Raw genomic sequence first — 20167 nt, forward strand, 5'->3', positions numbered from 1 at the left:
TTTTGGAGCAGCTCATTGACTTTAATAGAGCAGCACTTTGGACCACCCTGGGAGAGATTAAGCCAGAACTATCTAAATGAGAAAGAAAAGACTGCCAGCTCATTAATGCTACATATTTGCCCTGTCGTTATCTTTAAAGTTTATAAGCAGCTGTAGTCATGCTATTCATATTTGGACTGTTGCTAAAGGTGTAAATGAACTGTGTGGAATTACCTTTTTGGAAAGCCATTTTTATAAACACTTTTTCACTGCTATGTGTATTGTAGGTAATAACGATGTTGAGTCATACCATGACCGTGAGGGAAAAGGGAATCCATTGGAAGCAAACGAAGAAGTCATGCAAACCTTGCTCATCCATGAAAAGAAGAGTACGTCTGCAACTGTGGCTGCAACTGCTGCAATCCCAACTTCAAATGCCAGTGATTCAGAGAGTGATACTAGTGAATCAGAGGATGAATCACCTCGACCACAGGCACCTACAGTGTCATTCCCAGCGGCAGCAGCAGAAGAGGATGAAGAATTTGAAGAAGTGGAGGATGAGCCAATTGTGATGGTAGCAGGTCAGCCATATTCATATAGTCAGGTCAGCCAGTGCGTTGAGCTAGTGACACAGATGACTGCTGAAGAGAAAGAGGTATATATTGCCATGGGGCAAAGAATGTTCCAGGAGATGTATGACTGACCATTGTCATAATACAATAACATTTTTAAAATCATCATTGTAGATTTTAAGGTTTTACTAGTCAGTGTTTCAATAAGTTTAATTGTATCTGCCAAATTGTTATGAGATAGCATTGCTTTCCAAACAAAATTACAGGCTGGATTTTGGAAGTATTTCAAATCATAAGTATTATTTTTAAGAGATTAAAAGGCCGCAGTGCCTGATAATTTTTAAAGCTATGGATTTCACAGGATTCTTGTTTTTATTGCATTGTTCCCTCCTTTCTAGGTGACACTTAAATTAATGAAACCCATTTGAGCTAAAATAATTGAATGAGGCAATGATATGTCCTGTTCAACTAACAAAAAATGTTTTGTTGGATAGTGGACTGGCCCTTGCCAGGTGGAAACATGCCCCCCTTGTGCTTCATCAAGCTTTATGAATAATTACCAATAGAACTTGTCCATCTGTGACAACGGGCAAATTATAAATGTTGAGCAGCAATGGGATTCAAGCTTGGAACCTGTTGGTTAGAAATCAGTAGCTTGAACTACCAAACACAGCAGTAAATCATAGAATCAAATGAAATATGTGTCCCATGGTACAAGATTTGTGTTTGGTTCTTTTTAAAGAATACTTTGCTCTTAGTCTTGCTTATTGCAAATGTTAAAAACATAGAGACTTGTAAAAACTGGGTGAACTATATCACTGCAGAGGAACTGTAAGTTAGTTGTATTTCTGATATTTGCAGGTAAAGCAAATATAGATTGAATTTATAAAATATTTCATTAAATCTAGTTGCTCCTGTGGTTCAGTATCCTCTTGCCATGCAGAACAGAAATGTTCCAGATTGAATTGTCACCTGTTGCTGAGTTAGTTGATCTCAGCTGGAACAGTAGGTAAGATGCTTAATTAGCTGCAGAGCCCCAGCTTAATTATCTGAAAACCAGCTAACGCTTTTGCTTCTGATCCCTACTCAGTTGTCTCTACTCAAAGTGTGTACATCTAGGTGACAGGTGAGGATTACTACCAGTTGAAATGTCCTCTGTGGTCAGACAGCTGCAAGTATTCAGTGTCAAGGTGCGGATACTTAGTGAACTTCTAGTGAAATGTTACCACTAGAAGTTATCACCTTCAAAAAAAGAATTGATCACATGATTTTGTTTGAATCTTAGTGAAATTAGTAGCTTTTATTTGAAACGAAAATATTTTAAGTGTAATAAGTATAGAGTAGTGCAGTTTAAAATCAGCTGGACAAGTGCCAAACCATTATGACTCTGTCATAAGTATCAGGGACAAAGTTTAAATTCTTAGTCTGTGAGAAAGTAGTCTTAAATGTGTTTTGCTTTCTCAAGCTCCAGCGGCAGAACTTCATTTTATGTTTGAAAATAGTTCAGTTTTATTCTCTTGGTATCTATGCAGCAGATGATTAGTGTAAAGTTAATTTTTAAAATAGTTTTAACAGATTTAAATACTGTAAACGCAATGCTGGAAATACTCTGATCAGGCAGCATCTTTGGAGAAAAGAAATAAATCTCGCACATTAACTTTGTTTTTCTCTTTGCTGTCTAACCTACTGAGCGTTATCAGCATTTTATGCATTTAATTTCAGATTTCCAACACCTGCAGTATTTTGCTATTGTTTTAGCTATTCTAATTTTTCTGTTACAGAGAGTGAAATGTAGCCTTAACCTTCATTTGTGTGTTCCCTCTTGTTTTCATTTAAATCGGAGTCAATGTAACACAAGTCCTTTCAAAACTCATTATAGCCCATAGCTACACGTACCATGTTCCTGGGAAATCTTTTTGAATATCAGACAGATATTGTAATTGCAGATCTGCATTTTGGTCCTGCAGCCAGGTTAGTGTGACAGCCTATTAAAAATGAAAGGAAATCTCATCAACTCTTAACCTTCCATCTCTAGAAATCTACACTGGTTTGAGTGAAACAAATGAGGATAATGGAAATATACACAATGGAAAACTAGAGGATGTATTTGCCAAGTCATAACTGTTTCATTAACATTTAAAAAAGCTTTTCTAACGGGGAGGAGATGACGTATCATAAAGAGTATTGTCTTATCATGCAGTGTATTTTTATTACTGTTTGTCAGCCCAGTGAATACGTAAGATAGATTCCAATGCTGTAATCTAATTTAGAAGGTTCAGGTTAAAACTAAACTTTTTTAAATCCTGGAGTAGTGATGTAACCTGAATCTTCAAATTAGCACCCTACTATCTGTTTTTGTATCATTTATTCTACACAATTTAATTTCTGTGTAATATTAGGTCATTTTCTGAAGCTGGTAATGCACTTTGTCTTATGACGTATGACAGTCATAAAAAGGCATTGATGCCATTTCTGCCAATTTTGAAGAAACTCTCGCTTGATGGCAAGGGAACATTCTTTTCTGATCTTATGAAATGTTACACCTGTGCAGTGAACTGTATGTTCTTTTCATGCATGAACTAGCCACTGTTAAGTGCTGTTAGCAATGCAATATTTATTGTACGGGTGTCTACAGTCTGATTTGCGGACAACAGTTATTGTTTCCATTTGTCATAAATTTTAGATATGAAGGGTGGTAATTATCCTGTTAATTCAACAGCTTAAGTCAAATTCACTTATGATTAAATTTGTTTTGAATTAAATAACCCTTTTGTGTCGTATATTTGTATTTAATTGGATATGACTGAATTACTCATTCTTTCTCACAGAAATTACTTTTTGGAGTTAGTTTTCCACTATTGACATCTATGGACTAATCGCCTCCATTGCGAATTTTCTATGTTTCTGTCACTGGTGTGCAAAAGTACTTGAAATAGTCCTTTAGTGCTATTCTAATTATGACCTTAATGCGTAAAGGGAATATAAACTGTAATAAGAATTGCTGATCATAGCAGTTATTCAATTAATTGATCAATGCCTCAGGTCTACATTCTTGAGGGAAAGGAATTTAGACCAGGCAAGAATCAAGAATCCAGGCAGGTCTGATGGGCACTGGAAAATTTGTGCTGGAGTAGGTAAATAACCTACTAGCAGCATCCAGTGGCAAATATCAAGTACTGCAATGACAAAGTCAATTGCTGCTTTTTACTGCAGTCGTGGATTTTACACAAATTAAATACACGTCACAAAATCAATTGAATTTTTTTTATGCGGCCAAATTGAATGCCTTAGTCTCATTCCAATAAAAATTATCCCTAATACTCTGCATACAGTGTACAAATATCACTTATTACAATTTTAGATTGTACCATACTATCAAATGAATAAATGCAAGCTGGTTTTAAAATCATAAAGGCATATTTTTGACTTCCTTCCTGATATAAAAAATGAAAAGCACTTGGCCTCCATCACTGGACGTGCATCCTGACAGAAAGAATGTTGGAAATACTCAACAGGTCTAGCTGCATCAATGGAGATGGAACTAGAATTAGGGTTTCAGATTCTCTCAAACGTGACTTCTCTATTTTTCTCAACCAGCATTAGAGCACAAATCAATCAGTTGTGCTTAGTCCTGTGCATAAAGATGATTTACCATTATAGATGTACATGGATCCACGAGTATTGAAAATTTATTTAGAAATTCAGGTGTGTGGTTTTTTTTCTTGATGTGTAAGCCAGAAGATTTGTTCTGTTATCTAGCTTCCTCTATATACAAAATCATTGTTTCAAGTATACTAGATTATGGAGGAAAGGATACATACTAAAACACTGTGCATTCTCATGCTTATAAGTAAAGGACTCATTTGAAAAAGACTGCCTAACTTCGCCTTGTGTCCAATATCATTAATAAATTCATACTCAGTTTAACATTGTCTCTCAAAAGTGGTGAATTATCCACAGTTAGAAATAAAATTGTTCTATTTAAGAAAATATCCTTTTGGAACCAAAACCATAACCAGTGTATTATACTTGGTGCTTTCTGTTCAGTTTTATTTGGAAATAAAAGTTTTGCATTATGTTATTGTGTCAGTAATTATTTTGGATAAAATCTCATTTCACCTGTCTTTTTTTGCTGAATTAAAACTGTTTTCAAGTAATACAAAAAGAGTTTTGACAAGTTTCATAATATACAAGTAGGAGTAGGGAGATCCTGCATGAGGGGGGAGAATCTTAGACAAAGTAATGATATAAGAAATCTTTTTAAAGAGACTTGGTGTGTTGAAAATAAATTTAGTGAGATTGATATGGTAGAAAAGAAAAAAAGCAGTATAATAAAGTGCTAGAAAAACTGTGTGGTTTGGCAACATATGTGGAGCAAAAGCAAATTCTTTGGCTCTGTATTGATAGGCATGAGAAAGAAATCTTGAGTGACTTTTGTATGCAAAAGAAAGAACTCGACTAATAAAAGCTTTACTGAGGAAACTATTAATGGGAAGGTAATTGAAATGCTCAGGATCAAATGAGATGCAGTTCAACAACTGAAAGTAGTTTGTGAGGAAGTAGTAGGAAATTAACCATGATTTTTGCCTACTGGGGTCACTGGCAGTACAGATGACGAACAGATCATTCTTACTATACCCTGAAAATGTAAAACCTTGCAAATTAAATTAAGTTAGCTTCAGTTAGAAAGCTTTTAGACTTTGAAATTTGTCTGAATTTAGGATACAGCATTCAGTGATTAGAACAAGAATATAATAGGTCATAATTTGCTCTCAAAACACTAATGAATCTTAACCGGCCAAATGTCTATTTAAATTCGAATATCTAAAAGTTTCTGACTGAGATGCACCACTCCCCCATCAGCTTGATTAAAATTGCGTCTTCCATCACCGTGCATTGAAAATATGAAGTTGCTACATTTGCGCCATCAATCTGAACTAAAATCAACATAGATTGAAATAGCAAATATTGTTTTCTAAGAACCATTTTAACAATGTATTCATGTTAAATACTGCACTTCCAAAAATTTGCTATGCAGAAAGTTACATAGTCCAAAAACAGAAAAGCAAGTACAATTGATGGCAAATGTCATTAATTGATCTGCTGCAGCTAATGATGGTGTGATCCCTCTATAGGTTGTAAGCTCTGACAGTTGTAAGCTTTTACTATCTTCCAAGGTTTTGTTCATTATTGTTTTACATACATTTACACTGTTGAACACAAAGACACTTTTTAGGTTGGTAAAGCTTCCATCGAGGGAACAGCAAGCAATCTTTGAGTTCAGTAGTTTCTTGGCAGCAGATCTTCCATGCTAGAAAGGAAATAACTTAAAGAATGATCAGTTATTCCATTTGATAATTCGGAGTGCAAAAATTCCTTTGATTGCTGAGTTGTAGTTTGATGTTGCCATTCTGTTTTAGATTAATCACTATATCTATTCCTTTTATTGTTTGAAGTACAGAAGAACCTCGATTATCCAAATACCAATTATCCTAAAATTGGATTATCCAAAGGAGATCTTGAGGTCCCGCCAGAAACATTACATTAAAGATGTGTGTCCAACACTGGTCGCGTCTTTTGTTCACAGTGATTAAAAGTGCTGCCAAGAACAGTCCTGGACTGATGGGAGCACAGACACTGTCTCTAAATGACTGACCTGACCGCACGCACGCGCGCGCGCGCGCACACACACACACTCGCTCTTGCTCACTCTTTCCCTCTCCCCCCACACTTTCCCTGGAGTTCTACACAAGCATGTACCCTAAAAGCCCTTCCCCAGATAATCTGTCCAACATTTTCCTGTACAGGGCAAAGGTGGCACGTCAAACAATTGCAGTAAAACGTTGTGTGTGGGTGCGTGTGCACTATTTGGAAACTCATTCCCCCCAAAAGGTAGCAGCAGCAGCAGTCTTGGTGTCCAGTTCAGCTGTACTGGAGAGGGAGCGGAGTCGAAGAAGATGGGGGTGGGGGTAGATGGAGGTGGTTTTGGGGGTGGGCGGGGGACGGTGTCTCACGTGCGCTGTGCTGCTGCTAGTGTCCTGAACGGGGAGCAGACTTAATAGAAAACTCCGAACCCCAGAGGAAAGGCATTGAATCGATTGACCGAATAATCAATTATTCAAACAAAATAGTGCTTGATCATGTTGTTCGGATAATCGAGGTTCCTCTGTATACAAGTCAGTTCTCATCTCTAATATACTTTTAGGGTGAACATTTTATTTTTAATTTCTAAATTTATCCATCTGTTTTGCATGTTTCTGAAGACACCTTTCCAATGACATTGGAGCATAGTGTGATCTGTTTTCAGGTCTTTTAATCCCCGGTGATCCAATTCTCATGTCACATTGAATCTGTTGTTAAATAGAAGAGATTGACATGCTGGTTCCTTCTTGTAAAATTAGGATGGTTATCGAATATTGACTGACCATTAAACAACAATTCATGCATTCTAATTTGTTCCTCACCAGCCTTAATAAATATGCTAGGGTAGTAGAAGTGGTAATATTAATACATAATGTGCATCATTCCTAGCAAAACTAGATGGCAGATTATCAAGTATGATGGTGAATAGTTTGAAGAAAGAATTTGGTATAATGAGATTGCAAATCATCGCTTACAATGGCAGAGATAGAAAAATACTTAATGGTCTCTAGTGTGAGTAGATGAATAGAGGATTGACATAAAACAGAAGAAGATTTTTTTAAAAGGAGTAGGACAAGACTCTTTGTCTTAGGTTGAAAAATGTAATGCTGGAAAAACACAGCAGGCCAGGCAGCATCCGAGGAGCAGGTGAATCGATGTTTTGGGCATAATCCCTTCTTCAGGAATGAGGCTGGTGTGGCAGGCAGGCAGAGGTAAAAGGTAAGGGGGAGGGGATTTGGAGGCGGGGCGCTCGAAATACGATAGGTGGAAGGAGGTGAGGGTGATAGGCCGGAGAGGGGGTGGAGGTGGAGAGGTCGGGAAGAAGATTGAAGGTCAAGAGGGCGGTGCTGAATCCGGGGTTTGGGACTGAGATAAGGTGGGGGAGGGGAAATGAGGAAGCTGGAGAAATCTACATTCATCCTGTGTGGTTGGAGAGTTCCTAGGTGGAAGATGAGACACTCTTCCACCACAGGAAATGACATCGCCAACCCAAAGAAACCCAAACATATAAATAGAAAGCAGGAATTTTCAGCAATGCTTCGCCTGAGGCCCACTGAAGATGTTACCTAGTAGGGTGACGAAATGTCTGGAAATGAACCCTCAAGCTCAGCGAGCAAACCCACATCCAAAACCTCAACCTGAGGTATGAATCTTCTCAAAACCCGCTAATACTTGCTCTTGTTAAGATCGATCAATTCTACACTGGAGAAACTAACAAAATCTACAAATTCTGACAGCCTGAGTATTTGAATTAACTCAAATGGTGGAATGAGGTCAGGCCAGCTAAAGATAATTAGAGTTTCATCCTTTTGCTGGTTGAAATTGCTTGGACCTTATACTCCACTGCTCTAACTTTGGCAGGAAGCCTGCTTATTGCAAAAGCAAACCCTCACTGAAGGTTTGGCAGGACAGTTGGAGTAAGTCTAACAAAATAACACCCTATCACCGCCCTCCCTTACCTACATCTTTGTGCAGTGACCAAAGTCCAGAACTCAGAACAATAACAAAAATTGACTACTTAAAATGGATGAAACTGCAGGTCTTGGCAGAGACTTACAATTCATTATTGTAGCTGGATTGGTAACTGAAAAGCTAAGGGTGAGATGAATGACAATGAAACAAAATTCCAGGGATGAAAAACATCAGTTATGAAGGTAGATTTTGGGGGAGGCAGTGGCATAGTCATTGGACTATTAACCCAGAACCCCTGGTTAATGTTCTGAAAAGATGGCTTTGAATCCTACATGGCAGATGATGAAATTTGAAATTAATAAAAATCTACTGACGACCATAAAAACATTATTGTTCGTTATTAAAGAACTCACCTGGTTCACTAATATCCTTTAGGGAAGGAAAAATGCTGTTCTTACCTGGATTGGTCTTAATGTGACTCCAGACCTACAGCTATTTGGTTGACTCTGCCTTATGGCAATTAGGGATAGGTAATAAATACACATCCCATGAACAAAAGTTTTCAAAATTATGAGGATGCTGGACAGTGTAGATTAGATTAGATTCGAATCTACACTGCCAGGGCGATACTGTTCCCTCTTGAAATGATAGATTGAGAAGGCCCAAATCCATAGTAACTTGTGAAAGAAGCAAACATGATATGAGAACATCTTTTTCACACAGAGTAGTCAGGATCTAGAGCACACTGCTGGAGGTGTGGTGGAGGCAAGTTCAATTGAGGCATTCAAGAGGGTATGAGATAATTATCTAAATAGAAACAGTATTCAGATTTATGGGGAAAAGGCAGGAGAATGGTATGAAGTCAGAGTGCTCATTCGTAGTTGCATATATGGTGGACTAAATGGCCTCCTTCTGCAGTATAACAATTCAGTGATTCTGAGAAGAAAATAGTGGGTAGATCAAAGGGGAAAATGTTGGTTAATGATGGGATTTAGAAAATGTAGCAAAAATGTAGTGTATTGGTAGGAATGTGAGGAATGAGTGTAAACTTGAAGGAGTAAGGAAAGCAATGGGACTAAGGGATGATTTGAAACAAGGCAGATGAGTCATTCATTTCCCCACAATTCATTGTAGCCTTCAGTGGCTTCTTTCCTGGCCACATCATGAAGGCACCCATCACCTTTCAGCAGAGTAAAGGGCAGAAAAGACAACAATGAGCAGTTGACAAACTAATTGCCCAAAATATCAATAGAAATCTTGGCAGTCCATGTTACAACAGCAGAATTTGATGTATTCAATCACCATAATCAATAAATCATTTTGCATTTTGTGACATATCTCCTCAATTGTCCCATTATTATGAAACAGCATGTCTGCTGACTCACCCACAGCAATTATACAGAATTATATGTATTAAAATCCTTGAGTTCGTGATACTGCAACACCCCTGTACATTTATATCAATGGGCAGTGCTCTACAGGAAGACACTATTATTTTATTTGGCATTGTTAACTCCCTCAGCCTTTGAGAACAACACAGAGGACAAACTATTTCCTCTGATTAATTGTCAGCAAGGTCATGGGCAATTCACCAGTGAGTACATGAAAATCCTCCATTTGGAAGCACATACTGTTGTACAAATTGGTGGGGGCAACAATTTAGGTTCAAGGAGGTGCTTTTTTTCTCATTGCAGGCTTTTTAAACCTGATGATATCCCCAAGCCTATGAAAAAGAATATTAATTATCTGATAAATGTAGCCCATCACTGCTCCTTAATTAATTCTGCTTGGATTCCTGAAGTGATCCTGACCATAAAAGTTGAGGTCATGGTGACATTCATTTTGTTGTTGAAAATGTGGTTGTAACTTGAAGCATACCACTGGGCAAGTGCAGCTGCAGGAAATCTGCCTAGAAAAGGTCTTACCTTGGGGGTGGGACTATTATTATCAGCAGAGATGTATTCAGGGAGTGGAAATGATGAATATGATAATGATAAATTTAAAAGGAATAAGCCTTTCATTTACGAAGTGCCTTTTGCAATCTCAAAGTGCTTTACAGACAAATAAGTTTAGATATTGGCATAATGTAGGAAAACAACAGCAACTAATTTGTCTACAGGTATATCAGGCTTACACAAATTGAAAATAGTAATGATTAGATAATCTGGTTCTTTGTGAGATTGATTCAGGGATAATTATTGGCCATGACACCAAGAAAAACTACCCTCATCTTCTTCAAAATAGTGGCATGCGATCTTTTTAACATCCTACGGGAGTGGGTAGGGCGTCAGTTAAACATACAATTTGTCAACAGTACCACAATATGGTTCCATCATAAATTTCATGCTCAAGGGTCTGGAGTGTGACTTAAATCCTCCATGATCTAACAAAGAGGCAAGAGAGCTGCCATGTGACAACAGAAGAGATCAAGGAGACTGGGGCATGTTTTGGTTTTGCACATAAATTATGTTGGCCAAAGTTTTAGTAGTCTTTTAGACATGAATTTGCTTTGTGATCCAATTACACAAGTCTGCAAGAGCAAATATGCAGGAAAATCTAGGCCAGGACACTTAGATTGATATATGCTTGGTTACGTAGGATAGCATCTTCCAAGCCACTGTACAATATGGGAAATGATGTCAATGTTGGGAGAATCATGTGAGATCAGATTAAGGAGGTTCCTGATATTGAGAACAAATCGTCCCATTTTCCAATCAAGTGTTGAATGACGTAGCAAGGCTCTTCCTAGTGAACGGAGAGAGACCTATCTGTAGGCATGAATGCCCTCATTATTATGTCAACTCTCCTTATTTATATCCAGTTTCCCCAATATCCCACCTATTAAACAGTGACAATTCCCAACATGATGGTCAGAGCAGGTACCTGGCAGCTCCAGCTCACTGCTTCCTCCTCTGGCTCTTCACCTTAGACACCGGGCACAAACATTTCAGGGCACGCTCTATGGGTAGTGACTGCATGCAATTCCCATCCACCAAAACCTCCAGGACCCCATCAGCAAAGCATGGTGCCAGTTTCCCTCTGATATTTCTGGGGGAATTGACAGGAACTGTGAAGGATAACTGCAGACTGCCAGAGCTTGACCAAGTGTGTGGCTGGCCATTAAAGATAACAGATGTGCCAGAAACCTGGGAGGTTTTGGCAAGGGTCAATATTTCTGCCTGTGGTGTGTGGGAGAATTCGATTAGGAGAGTCTGGGAAGATAGTGTAAGAAAACTTGCCAGGCTCCGTAGTGAAAACTCTTTATGAAACTCACCAAAAATGACAGCCAATTTCTGGTATGAATTAGCCTGTAGGATTTAAATGTAAGCACAACGAAGAGGGCAACATTTTCCTTTGTTTACAAATATTTCAGAAATAATTTATGAATAACTAACAAATATTTCCTAATTTGCGCTCATGCTTTATTTCAAATTAACAAGCTTTCTTTAAATTTAAATAAAATCAAAATGTTTAAAACTGTTCAAACGGGATGAACTAGTTTTTTTATTATTTGCACCAGGCCTTGATTGTAAATGAAGTCAAAATAATCCTATAAACAAAACTGAACATGAAATATAACCTGATAATGCTGCAATATATGTTAGATAAAAAAATTGAGAAGATTACAGAACATAATCTAGATTTTATGATTGTGAATCTATCAAGCCTATAATGCACAGTCACTAGCATCATATTTTATGCTTTCTTTTTGGAAAATTGTACAACATTGTTATTTTCTCCTTATTTTTTTCCTTGGGTTTAATTTTAAAATTTAACAAATCTTATCTTAGGGTTGACAAGAATGATTTATTTCACTGCAGCAATCTTATTACAGATAAATTGCTACAAAGGAAAACACGAAGAAATTCTCCACAAAAAAAGATACAATGGATTTTGGAAGCCATTCAAGATACTGTTTGGCTGTGAAAAGAGCAGTAGTCGTTCAACTGTCACATTAGTTTAGTTAAGGTTACCCTCTATGAGATTAATAAATATATCTTTTCAAGCCCGATTCCTTCAAATTGGAATCTGTCATATCTAGATTATATTTATATGCATTCAATTACTACTTAACATCTGCAGCGGGAAGATATTTAATATCTAGTTTACTAGAAATAAGTCTTTTGCATGACTCCAGCTTTAATTCTATGCTGAAAGAATGGCAGGACTGGATGTTAAATATTCCTGGTTACAGGGCGTTCAGCAAAGGAAGACAAGAATAATGTTATTGGTTAAGAAGAGCATTGCAATACTGGAGAAAGAGGATGCTTTGGAAGGTTCAAGAACAGAATTAATTTGGCTAGAGTTAAGGAACAATAAAAATTGCTTGGTGTCGTCCACGTGCTACCTGCTAGTGGAAATAATATAGAAGAACAAATCAAGGGGCTAATTTGCATCAACATCTGATTAATTTCTAATCTCACTTTACTTCTCTGCTGTTTCCTATTTTACTAGGCTGGAGAATTAAAAAAGAGACAGTACCGATTCCTAGCATGAAGGTCTGAGCAGGGACTAGGAGACTCTGCTTGTTCCCTGTTCCTTTATCGTGGACAGCTGCCACAAGCATCTTAGTGTACACTTCGTGGGCAGTGACCACCTTGGGGAAGTCAACTGTAGCAATTGAAGACAACATGCTGAGAAGGTTTGAGTTGGGTCAGTTCGGTGGGGGTTGGGGAATGGCGTGGAGGCCCAGCTGGAAGCAGTGATCTGGCCCAGTTCAGTGGAGGAAAGGGATGGTTGGCTCTGGTAGGAGAGAAGGGGAATCGGTCCAGAATGGGAGTGTATCAGGAAGTGGGAGAAGGGGTGTTGGGTTGAGCGTACTAGCAGGGGAAAGGGGTAGGGCAGAATGGGGCCAAGTTCTGCAGTATGTTGTGTCGGGGTCTGGAGGGTGTAAGGGATGTGAGGGTGGTTTAATTTTGGGTGTGTGAGGTAAGCATAGGGTCTTTGAATAGTTATGCAGTGTTGGAATATGTGTTAGGAATATTAGCCTAACTTTTCCAAAGTAACTGTTTTATTTAATTTCTTTGCAATCTTCTGAATTGCCTGATTGAAATGGAGACTTTTGGAGGATTCCAGGCTTAGGGGAATTGACAGTGGAAAAATGAATTTCTCAGATGATTCCTTCGGATTCTGCTATGATGAGGTTTCCTCAGGGTCCCTATGTGCATCTTCTATTTACACTGACATAAAGACTTCCTGGCCATATGCTATTCTGGGCCAGTATTTTGAGTCCAAAATGACTCTTCTTCAAAAGTTCCTTCGAAGAATCATTAACTCTGTATTCTCCTCCACAGGTGCTGCCAGACCTGCTAAGTTTATCCATGATTTTCTGTTTTTATTTCCAAATTGCTGCACCTGCAGAATTTTGCTTTTATTAAAACAATAAGACTTGTTGCTGGTATGTAAGAATATTGCCCACAATAATGTAGTGATCCCTGTGGCATGCACTTCCCTTTCATAACAGCAGTTTAAATCTGGTGCCATCTCGAGGAAGTCTCCTGGTTGGCATCAGCATTGAGCAGGACAAGCCGCCAATCATGTTGAAGTATTTTTACAGACAGCAAACCTGGAAGTTAAAAGCAATTTTTAATCTAATTTCTGAGATTTTATTTGAATAAGAAAGAAGCTAAAATATAGACAAAATAATTTACTAATATTATTTGATAAATATAGCAAAATGAAGAAACTTGATCTTCCACAAGTATCAAATTAGGTCCTGAGGGATGGCCAGGGTGTTCAGCAGTGATTATGAAATTAGTCTACTGTTAAGGAAGGATGAACAACTATAACGTACGTAAGAATGTGTCTGTGTGTGTATCTGGCTGTGTGTGTTTGTCTGTGTGCATGCATATATGTATATATGTGTAGTCAGCAAAAAAATTGACATGATGAAGAAATTAAATGGTGTTTCAAGAAATGCTTTAATTATACTTGACAATCAACCACTAAAACTGAAACCTGATTAATTTCATCTTCGTACATTTGTAAAATGAAGGGGTATTCATTTGAAATGCAAACGTTTAAAAATGATTTGTTTTATTTACGAATTACTTAGTCTGAAGTCTATTTTAAGTTTGTTTTACTTTCTATTTTTATGCTCCAAACTAATCCTCAATGCCATTTATCTGTTATATAGGAGTGTGTTACTATTATTAATCTAATAAGAAATAAACTAAAAGAGCAGAGTGAGAGCATATCTATTTGATTTAATTTTGACCTAAGTGTGATGCAGAGAATACAGGATTATGCTAATAATGTATTTTTTAAAAAAAATCAATGGCGTGGTGAAATGATTCATTCAAATTTTAGTTTGCTGACGTTTTGCAGTTAGAAGAATGCCCAAATGAACCGAATGAATTTCGATGCACCTTAACATATTTTCCTAGCAAAATAAAACCATCTTAGATCCATCAACTTTAGCATACGATGTCAAGTTTCTCACAACATTGCTACCTTTTTTATTATTACATCTAATTCTTTTAGTTTGAATGTATATGAAGACTCCATACTGATTAATATGCCAATGTCATACTCCCTGCTACTACATAATATTATTGGTTAGACTGGAGGGATGGGAAGGAAGGTTGGAATTGACGTCATCAGCAGCATGGTTATTAGTAAAATGATTTTCAAATAAATTAAGTGATTTATGTTTCTTTGTGTGGTCATTTTACTTTGATGAACTGCTATTTCCAGCACGGTTGTATTTTTATTCCAGCTATATACCATGTTTATACCATATTAAAATATACTGTATTTTAAAAATTACAGAGCTACATTATACATGAACTAATTTCCTAGGTAATTGCTGTGAACTTCATTGGTATCCATAATTGCATTTTAAACTCAATGAATATTCTCTAAGGATTATATAAGTGCTACATGAATTATTTTGGGTGGCTTATTACTTTTACAAATGCAGCATTTTTGTGGAAAGATATATCATCAACATTTCAAATTTTATCACAATGGATTGAATAGTATCCAATTGATCATGTTCAAACTGTAAACATAACATACAAATACTGGAAAATCATTTTAGAAAAAAAAACGTCATCTCTTATTATTCAACAGGAGGAGCACTGTCCTGTCAAACTGAGACTGGTTGATGGATTGACAGATTCAACCTTCAATTTTGTCCTTCACTCCCTCTGTTCATCTTAGTTTGGCAAATCACACGTGCATATCATTCTTTTACTTCCTCATTAATAATACTAATTGTCATCATGATTATCATTATAGTAATTCATTGTTTCAGATTGTTCATCCAAAGCAGATAGAGCTACAGATAATACCCTGGGCATCCAGAAATGAATATATTATGACGCAAGACAAATCTCTGTTTGATCCCTGCTAATTAAATGGTAGTAAATGTATTCTTCTAGGATCAGACAGCTGCTTTTTTTTAAATATTAAGGAGAAGCTAGTGGTTGATGGAGAATGTGCTTTTACTTGTCTCTTTCCATAGAAAGAATATGATGGAATTCAGAGCTTGAACAGAGAACTCATGTTACTTCTCTCCATATTAATTGAATGCAATCATTTTAGGCTGTTTCTGTATGGAATATTAAACACAGTCCATTATGGGACTGTGGTTACCCAGATCAGACTGGTCACTGCACAGCAAATGAATATAAATTTATCTCAGAATTCAAGACAATCTACCTGACAACATACAGAGCTTTGACATGGTTGTTCGCCCTCAGATTGGATTTTTAAAGTTGCAAAATGCTTCATGCAAGAAGAAAAAGAAGTTTATTGTATATGTCATTTCTGCACACTTAATGTGCACTAAGCACTAAAACAACAGACAAAATGTTAAATACTTACTGCCTGAAATCTACATGATCTATGATACATATTAGAGTAAAATTTTGCATCTCCTTCATTCTTGATACTAAATTCCCATTCTTCCCAAATTTGTAACGTTTCCACTCTGTTTACAGTACATTCCACATCACAGATATTATGGATTTTCAGTCTTTGAGCCACACCCAAGTTATAAGCGTTCATTCACTTAAATTCAAAGAAAAAGGAACAAAGAAGAAGAAAGAACAGTGTGGCATAGGAACAGGCTCTTAGGTCATCCAAAACTGTGCCTCTCTAAACTAAAAACTTTTTCATCTATGCAGTCCATATCCCTCTATTCCATCTCTATACTTATATTTGCCAAGATGCCTATTAAAAGTTGCTATTGTATCAGCCTCCACCACCTCCTTTGGCAGCATATTCCAGCCACTTACCAATATCTGTTTAAAGACTTTGCCTCTCACATCTTTAAGCTTATCCCCTTTTACCTTAAACCTATATCTCCTCCTAATTAACATTTCTACTCCGCACCTCTCATAATGCTATAAACTTCTGCCAGGTTGCCCTTTATCTTTCGATGTTAAACCAAAAACAAACCCAGTTTATCCAATCTCCCCTCATAGCTAATACCTTGTAAATCAGGCAATATCCTGGTAAACAGTTTCTGCACCCTCTCCAAAATCTCTACATCTTTTTGGTAGTGTGACGACCAAAACTCTACACAGCTTTCATTGCAAATGTGTCCTAACTGAAGCTGTAACATGATTTGTCACTTAGGCTTATACTCTATGGCCCGAACGATGAAGGCAAGCATGCCATATGCCTTCTTGACCATCTTATCGACTTACATTGCCACCTTCAGGGAACTGTGGACCTATATGCCTAAATCCCTCTGTATGTTGATGCTATAAAGGGTTCTGCAATCTACTGTATAAAATACTGACTACTTTGTACTATTTTCATTGATATTTACTTTGTACGACTTCAGGAAATTAACATTCGTTCTATCAGGTGACACCTTTGGTCAGTTAGGTAACAATAGATATACTCTCATTTGACCTAATTGTTTTTGATCCAGCAGAATAGCCTCCAATGTACAGTAACACCTGGTATAAAAAAAACTTGAATGTGTATTGCCCGTGGTTTGTAGAAATAGTTACAGAAACCTACTTCAACCCATTCTATGCAGTGGGCCATGCAGGGTTGGGTTATTAACCAGTCACTGATCTTATTTCATTTGGAGATCTCCCCTCCAATGCCTTCAAGGTTATAGTTCCCCAATCTCACACAGCCCTTTCTACCTTCTTCCTCAATCCACAAACAGGACTGCCTGGACAGACCTATTGTTCTTACCCCACATCCATCTCTGACTCCTCTCTTCCTTTCCTTGACATTTCTCTTTCCATTTCTGGGGATAGGCTGGCCACCCAATATCCATTGCAAACTCACTGATTCCTACAGTTACCTTGACCATACATCCTCGCACCCTGCTTCCTATAAAGACTCCATTCTATTCTTCTACTTTTTCTGTCTCCATCTCATTTATTCTGATGATGCCATCTTCTCCACGGGGGCCTCCAAAATGTCCACCTCCTTCCTCAAGCGAGGATTCCCCATCAAGTGGTTGACAGGCCCCTCAGTCGTGTCTGACATGTCTCCCACACTTCAGCTCTTATGTCTTCTCTTCTCTCCCAAATTGTGATAGGGATCCCTGGTTCTCATTTACCATCTCATTTACCAACATCCAATTCCAAAGGATCATGACTTGCCATTTCTGCTACCTGCAGCAGGATGCCACCAACATATATTCCTCTCCCCTCCCTTGTCAGTCTTCTGCAGGTACTGTTCCCTTTGGGACACCCTGGACCACTCTTTCTCTAAATCCAACACCTCCCCACGTTCGCAACGCATCTTTCCCCTGCAATCACAGAAGGTGTAACTCCTCACTATTTACCTTCTCCCTCTTCAGTATCAAAGACCCCAAACATCTTCCAGGTGAAGCAGTGAATTAACAGCACTTCACTCAATTTAGTCTACTGTATTTGCTGCTCACAATGTGGTTTCCTCTAAACTGGGGAAAAGAAACACAGACTGGGTGACCACTTTGCAGAACACTTACATTCTGTCCACAAAAATGACCCTGAGCTTCTTCAATACACTACCTTGTTCCCTGGCCAACACCTCTGTCTCAGGCCTGTCGCAGAGTTCCAGTGAAGCTCAGTGCAAGCTGGAAGAACCACACCTCATTTTTCCACTTGGGAGCTTTGGATTCAATATTGAGTTCAACAATTTTAGAAACGGAGCACCTTCTCCCATCTCCTTTATCCAACCCTCACACACCAGGCCTTGTCATCACATGGGCTACAACAACAACCATTCCATTGTCAACCACTAATGGCCCCATTAGCAGCTATTCATTCTGCTAGGCTGACTTCTACCCATTCCTTTGTCTGCCCACATGTCTCTCTCTGGGCTCTATCTTCACATATCACTAACTCCTTTCCCCTCTGTCCACCCTATCTTTAGCATATATTTTAAACATTTCCTAGCTATAATCAATTCTGAAGAAGGGTAACTGACCTGAAATATTAATTCTGATTTTTGTCCATAGATGCTGCTAGATCTTTTGAGTTTTTCCAGCAATTTGGTTGTCTGACCAGTTTGAGCCAAGTTCATTAAATTTTCAATAAAAAAGAATCATCATTATTAAAAGGCATTGAAACTCAGACCTATACCTCAAGGCTGATGAGTATGCTTCTGGAAATTTCACATATGAGGATGATATTTCCCCACAAATTAAATAGCTTGAAAAACAATGAGGCCAGGCATGGAAATATACAAATGATATGTATTTCGGGCTACAATGTTTGAGCAGAAAAAGAAGGGAAAATAGATTTTTGACAATAAAATCAGATAATCTCTATTTTTCCTCCTCACCTCTCAGAAGACAACATTCAGTGAAAGTCAATTTGGAAAAAATATCCAATCAATGGGGATGCAAAAGTATTCTATTAATTTTGCTATTGCTGAGAATGCAAGTCATTAATTAAACAGCCAAGGTCACGGGTTAAAACTTAACGCAGCAAGGACTGAAAGAACTCTTTTAAACTGCATATTTGTGACCTTAGAGCAATAAAGTCATTCAGTTCTTACAGCACGGCAAGAGGCCCATTAGCCCATCATGAATCTGCTGGTCATCAAGCATCCATCTATTGTAATCCTATTTTCCAGCAGTTGGCCCTTAGCCTTGTGTGTTATGGTGTTTCAACTTGAGGACATGCCTGAGGATTCTCACCTCAGCCATCATTTTAAGCAGTGAAACCCAGATACTCATAAGCCTCTGGGTGAAAAACCTTTTGATCTGGTCTAAATTCCTGCTCTTTACCTTAAAAACTGTGGTTAATGACCCCTCTACTAAGAAACATGGAAAGATAGAGAATAGATGTGGGAGTAGGCCATTTGGTCCTTCGAGCCTGCTCTATCATTCAATCTGATCATGCCTGATCCCATCCCCCCGAAGCCTTCCTGGCTCGAAAGAAAATAACCCTGGCTTATCTAGTCTTCCTTTTTAAACTGCTGAAAATGTGTTGCTGGAAAAGCGCAGCAGGTTAGGCAGCATCCAGGAGCTGGAGAATCGACGTTTCGGGCATGAGCCGAAACGTCGAATCTCCTGCTCCTTGGATGCTGCCTGACCTGCTGCGCTTTTCCAGCAACACATTTTCAGCTCTGATCTCCAGCAGTCCTCACTTTTTCCTTTTTAAACTGGCCAATCTCCCTATTTTAAAATCTATACCTATGTTTATGTTTGTGTTCTATGTTCTGATGACCACTTCAACACACCACCATGTTCACTGGCCAACCTCTCTGTCTCAGGCTTGCTTCAGTGCTTCAGCAGAGCTCAGTGCAAGCTGGAAGAACAGCATCTCATTTTTAACTTGGGAACTCAACAGCCTTCTAGACTCAAAACTGAATTCATCGATTTTGGGGCCAGAGGCACTTTCTCCCTTGTCTTTACTCCAACCCCCACACATCAGGCCTTGTTATCACATGGTCTGCTACTACACACAACTCATTGTTAGCAATTAATTGTCCCCATTAGTAGCTGTTCATTCACCCAGTCTGAGCGTTATCCACTCCTTGTTGATCCAACTGTTTTTCTTTCTCTTTGGGCTCTGTCCCCACCTATCATTTACTCCTTATATCTTTCCCCCACCCTATCCTCTGCATAAAAAAATTTACCCAGCTCCCATCAG

The 20167-nt window shown here is 38.1% G+C and overlaps 1 protein-coding gene across 6 annotated transcripts in view; it reads left to right on the forward strand.

Annotated features, from left to right (window-relative positions):
* The window catches only part of gtf2e1 (general transcription factor IIE, polypeptide 1, alpha), a 53405-nt gene extending 48840 nt beyond the window's left edge, over positions 1-4565 (forward strand). For all 6 annotated transcript variants that reach the window (XM_060833609.1, XM_060833610.1, XM_060833612.1 and 3 more), the window contains one exon: positions 267-4565. In XM_060833609.1, the coding sequence (XP_060689592.1) occupies positions 267-682 (416 nt within the window). In that variant the 3' untranslated portion in view covers positions 683-4565. The remainder of the gene's footprint in view (positions 1-266) is intronic.
* The last annotated feature ends 15602 nt before the right edge of the window (positions 4566-20167 follow it).

Source organism: Hemiscyllium ocellatum, chromosome 12, assembly GCF_020745735.1.
Source record: "Hemiscyllium ocellatum isolate sHemOce1 chromosome 12, sHemOce1.pat.X.cur, whole genome shotgun sequence".
In the NCBI taxonomy this organism is placed as follows: Eukaryota; Metazoa; Chordata; class Chondrichthyes; order Orectolobiformes; family Hemiscylliidae; genus Hemiscyllium; species Hemiscyllium ocellatum.